Source organism: Cryptomeria japonica, chromosome 3 (assembly GCF_030272615.1).
Source record: "Cryptomeria japonica chromosome 3, Sugi_1.0, whole genome shotgun sequence".
NCBI classification, from domain to species: Eukaryota; Viridiplantae; Streptophyta; class Pinopsida; order Cupressales; family Cupressaceae; genus Cryptomeria; species Cryptomeria japonica.
This window is the reverse complement of record NC_081407.1, coordinates 791,639,943-791,645,629: the sequence shown is the minus strand read 5'-3', so window position 1 is coordinate 791,645,629 and position 5,687 is coordinate 791,639,943. Positions and strand designations below refer to the sequence as shown.

The window sequence follows — 5,687 nt, the reverse complement described above, 5'->3', positions numbered from 1 at the left end:
TTTAGAAGCTCTTCACCATATCCCTTGCCAGACAAAACTTTGTCAATGACTTCCCTTTCATGCACATTTTCATCACATTGATTACCCACATTCTGTAGACATATTTACCAAATCACTTTTAACTGAATTTCTGATGAAATCCTCCTTCATTATGCTTTGATGAGCCTCCATACCTTACCTCAAAGCTTCCATTTTTGTTAAGTTTTTGTAACTATTGTACAAACATTTGAATTTTTTTGCATTACCCTCTTCTCAAGGTTAGTGTAGGAAGTTGTTCTGTTACTTAACTTCCTTACAATGTTTAACTATCATAAGCTCTTTTAACGCTATGTATATGCTATGTTTTTTTTTTTATCTACTTGAACTTGACTCGGCTATAATTAATATTGTTATGTGATACTTGTTACTCTCTATTTTATTTCTTATTTATTTGCAGTTCCCAATATTTATTTTGTATTCACTTGAAAAGTTTTTTAATAAAGTGAACATAAACTTAAGACTCTACAACACCGAAAAGATAAACACTCAAATCTTTGAACCATCATCCTTACCAATATTGTCATATATGCATTCAACTTTAACTACTTAGAAAATCTAAGTTTATCGTCGATCTAAATTGTCAACAACATAAGATCTCTTATGTTCACACATTGAAATTTGAAATATAATCAAAACTACTACTATCACCATTTGTAAAGGATGTTCACATTATCAACAAAATATTATAATAATAAGCGGATGATCCGCACATATGTCATGTAATATAATAAGCAAGAGATTATAGTAAAGGCAAAAATACTTGTTAGAAATGTTGTATGGGACAATTGACATAATCTCCAAACTTGCCCATGACTAAACTGGCTCCAAAAAGTGGTTATAAAACTCGCGTTGTTGATTTTTCTGAAAAATATAGATCGTTGATCATGATCAACAGAACACGCTGCGGCTTTGATTTTTTCGAAAAATCAATAACACGAGTTTGATAACCACTTTTTGGAGCCAGTTTAGCTGCATCCTCTGAACTCTATACAATGCACTCATTTGAATTGCTTGCGCTTTGAAAAATATTATTATATTTAATTAATTAATTAATTTTATAAAATTTATATTAGTGTTTTAGCTAAATAATATTTAATTATGCCGAGAGGCATCTACAATGACATTAAAAGGTTTGTAAACAAAAATCCATTTTTGAAACAATTTGACATGCAAATGATCGGTAAATGCAGTAAATATGCTATGTTTAAGTTTTTGTGGAGGTGTTATTTTATTAATCCAAATAAAATAGAACTATCACCACTTGTCTGCAACCAGACTCACAACTTTTTGCGTGCAACAATTTAATGGATTTGTATTATTGGTGTTTAGTATTTTAGAAAAATATTTATTTTACAATGATTGTTTTCTATTATAAGATATCTCTCGGCATATTTTACATTTATTGTTTTAATAGGAGTATAATAGTAATTAATATAAAATTTACAACATAAATAAATAAATGTGATTGAAAACATCAATACAAAAAATATACAGTTGAATTTAAAAATACTCTTACACAATATCTTAATAGTTAATAATTTAAAGATCTTTGAACAAGTTGCAGTTTTTTTGTAGTGTGTTAAATTATATAAACATACTAAGATTTAATTGTGTGATTTTCAAATATAATATATTAATCCATATTTCATAAATAATAGTTTACAAAAATTTATTTCTCATAAACATAAATAAAAAAATAACTCTTATTTAACTCTATCATTTTCTATAGATACAATAAATAAATTAGAACAATGTTACAAACTTAATATATGATGTAAAATTTCAATTACACACACACATATAATTTCACACACACACACAAATATATGAGGGTCAAACTCATCTTTTTTTAATATTAGCATTTTGTCTAAGCTTAATAATACTTATAAAATTCGAGAAACATGGTTGAATTTTATCTTATAGTTTAAAATTTTATTGACTTTAAAAATGCAATAAAATTTGTTTTAATAAAAAAATATTGTTTTGTTTCTAATGACAATGTTTTAACATTTAGGTATCTAAGAAGTCTTCATAATTTCTCAAAGCAATTGAAAAATTTTATTTAAAAAAAAATAATCACTTGATAGTGTCATATTATTTTATTTAGTAGGTCAAAAATCAAGATTAGATATTTGTAATTCTCATAACGACCATTTACCTAATTTCCCAATTTTAACAGTTTATATAAATTAAATTAAAGTTTGATAGATCTCTTTATCATAAATTTTGAAAACCAAACATTAAAAATTAAGTCGTAGATACCATACCTTATTCTTAATTATGAATGAAAAAGTTTATTTATATCTAATTTATATTGGTCAAACTTGAGTGCTTTATATCTTCTTTATAGTTTAGATTTCTAACATATAAATTTTTTATTTATATTAAACGAATAATAATTCAAATTAAAATTTACTGCTACTAATTGCACAATATATTTTTTTCTTATTTCAATGTTCTTTATATATTTGAAATGGAAAAAGTGGAAAAGAAGATAGTTCGTAGAATTGTTTTAAATATTGAAATATATAAAAAGATTTGAATTCAACACCATTTAGATACTTACAACATGAATTTTAAACCATAATTAAAATAACACGAACAGAAAATGCGAATGGAAACAGCACAAGAATGGGTGTAGGTGGTCGTTCCAGTCAATCTTCTCTATCAAAAAGTCGGTGCACCATCCACCTGTGTAAAATCCAAATATATATTTTGTATTACCTGGTCATTGCAACAAGATAAGACATTGCGGCAATACCTATTGCAAAGATTCCAAATGTCAGTAGAAAACACACAGAAAATGCAGAACACAGATCACTAAAAAGCTTTGTAATCTTGGCCATATGCCAATTATTCAAAGTAATTTTGGTCATATGTCACAGCTCTACGGTTCTGCAAGCCACCCTGGTTCATCAAAATCGGCTTTCAGCTTTTCCCCTAATATTTTCTTATCAGTTAAATTCAGAGACTGAAAATCAATTTGCTCGACATTACAACCCTTGTGCCATGCAGGAGTCCCATCTTCATACGCATTGAAAGTTAACCTCTGCAAATCACTTCCATCCAACGCAGACAAAAAAAGTTCTCCATAAGGTTGGAATTGATTGGGCAGAGAAACTGGCTCTGCCGAAACTCCGCTTAAATTCGCAGTAAAAAGAAGACTTTTAGAGTCGGGGCTGAAGCAGACATGGTTGATTCTTTCCTTCTCGGTGCCCGGCACTCTGTGTAGCCCCGATCCATCTGGATGAACTAAATACGCGCTAAAGTAGGTCGATTCATGGGGATTGTCCCGATTAGAAGAAAATCCAATCCATTGACCGTCGGGAGACCAGGAGGGCATGGTGTCAATCCAGGGGCCTTCAGTCAGGGTTCGAATCCCGCTCTCCTCGCCCTCCTCTGCATCCATTATGTACAGATTCTTGTGCCCAGATCTCCCCGATCTGAAGACCAATTGTTTCCCATCTGGAGATGCAAAAGGAAAGGCATTGTTGTTGGTGCCATTTTTGGTCAAAATCTTCACCTCTGATCTGACATCGCCCTCTTCTCCCAAGTCGTCTGGATTAAAGCGGATTGATATTACATGAACTGTAGTTTTATCCGAAGCAAAAATGGGACCAACAGACGCATATAAAAGCCCACTTTTCTTGGTATTCCATGAAACAGCAAATGCAGGGCCATTGAACAATTTCCATCTCTTGGACTCCCCATCTGCCTTCACTACGTGAACTCCACCAATTGGACCCAAACCAGGATTGAAGGCTATGAGAGACCCATCAGGAGAAAACGTCGGGAAAAAGCCGTTTATTCTCTGCATTGTAAGCGTCGCAATGGGTGACTCCACATGCTCTAAGAAAGGAATCATGGTGTCACCCTCTTGGGCATCTTCTCCCCTGAATCTGTGGAAGCCCAGCTTTGAAGAATCAGGGGAAACGAAAGGATTGTAGTGATGAATCTCCGGATTGGTAGAGGCGGTCACCGGTATAAAAGATTTCGACTGCAGGTCGAAGATTTCAATATGCCTGAACTTGGTCTCCGGTCTGCGGGTAGCCACCGCTATCCAGTTCCCCGTGTGTGAAGCGCAGGGAGTGAAAGCATGAACAGAGGGCGGCGTTATCCGCTTTGGTTGAATTGCTCCATCCAAAAGGTTCAATCTGTAGATGCTCCACCACCCATCTTCAGCCCTTCTGTGAAAGTAGACTGTATTTTCATCTGCCCAGCTCGGCCAGCCTCCCCACTCTGCAACCATTCTCCTGTTAGAGCCGTCATCTGCACTGAAAACATAGAGATCAGTCTGGAGATCCTCAATATGTTTCATCTCCCACTCTCTTGTCTTGCCGTAAGAGGCAACCATCAGCCATTTTCCAGAGGGAGAAATGGAGGGACTGAAGTCGGTAACACCGGGAGGAGTAAGCCGAACTGTTGCCCCTGTTTTGAGAGACGTAGAGTAGACTGCAGACCAGCTTCCAATAGCTTGATAAGCAGGTTTCTCTCGAGTCGATACGAAAAAGACTTTTCCATTGTTGACAAGGGGCCTGTCGAAGAAGAATCCGCCGACTTCCTTCAGAGAACCCACAGTTACTCTTCTCGAAGAATTATCTTCCTCTGTTTTAATGGCTGCGCTCAAGTGTATTCTGGCGCTTCCAGTTCGCTCCGAGACAAATACCAAGCTCTCCTCTTCGTCATTAATCTCCAACTCAGACTTTGCAAAATCGTGATCTTGGTGTCGAAGGAAGAGCTTGATATCTTCGATGGCCACAAATTGAGCATTGTAGTTAACAGATCTTCCGTCTGTTAGTCTTTTGTCTTTGAGCTTCACAGATTTCACCTCATTCAAGTCACGAGGAAGATCGATTGTGAAAACATCGAATCCATAATGCGTGCGACCAATTTCAGAAAACACAACTTGCCCTTCCAACTTCCTCTCCACCACCGCCATTGTTGCAACTTCACCCACGATAAATGAATTCTATGCAAGGCAATAAAATACTTTTCTGTACCAAGATTTATTCCAGAATGCTTAGGATGAAACAGGTATCAGTATATAAGCTGCCGCTTCGTGTTTAGCTGATTGAGGTGTGACCTGAGCAGTGACGTCTCTAGAGTCCTGGAAAGAATCAAATTCAACTTCCTTTGACAAGAAAACAGAAGTGCATCCGGATATACACTGCCATTTTTTTTGCCGTTTTCTTTTTTAATTGAAAAAATGCATAAAAATATAGTCAAAAGATTATCAAGAATAAGACAGTAAACAGCTGTCAATACAGCCTTGCCATTCTGTTTGATTTTGAGCTTGTTCCCAAGAGTCAAAGTCCAATTCTGTTTTAATTAAAAATTAAATTTGTTCGGATGTGTCTCATGCAACAAGGATGGTTGTCATCCAAGCTACCGTCTAGTCATATTGGGCACTGGCTATGCAGCGGACAAAATGGCCCGCGCATGCCATGCCTTCTCCATGGATGTCCCCCATGCCATGACCGCACCATCTTCCCTCCTGCTGTGCAAACGTACATCCACTGCGGGAACTGCCAATGATTGTCAAATCAAACCGTACACGGCCACCACGATCGAACCCATCAGCACGCCGGCACTGGCTATGCAGCGGACAAAATGGTAGAGGGTCTGTATTTATCTCCCTGTTGAGTGAT

General features: G+C 35.7%; 1 protein-coding gene across 1 annotated transcript; it reads right to left on the bottom strand.

The window, feature by feature from the left end:
* Positions 1-2,735: 2,735 nt before the first annotated feature.
* LOC131069591 (uncharacterized) lies at positions 2,736-5,136 on the bottom strand. Its single transcript, XM_058005096.2, has one exon. The coding sequence runs from the start codon at positions 4,976-4,978 to the stop codon at positions 2,927-2,929; it is 2,052 nt and encodes a 683-aa protein (XP_057861079.2). The 5' UTR covers positions 4,979-5,136; the 3' UTR covers positions 2,736-2,926.
* Positions 5,137-5,687: the final 551 nt, after the last annotated feature.

Excerpts from the sequence above, each read along its gene's own strand:
- LOC131069591 (XM_058005096.2), bottom strand. The coding sequence starts at position 4,978 with ATGGCGGTGGTGGAGAGGAAGTTGGAAGGGCAAGTTGTGTTTTCTGAA.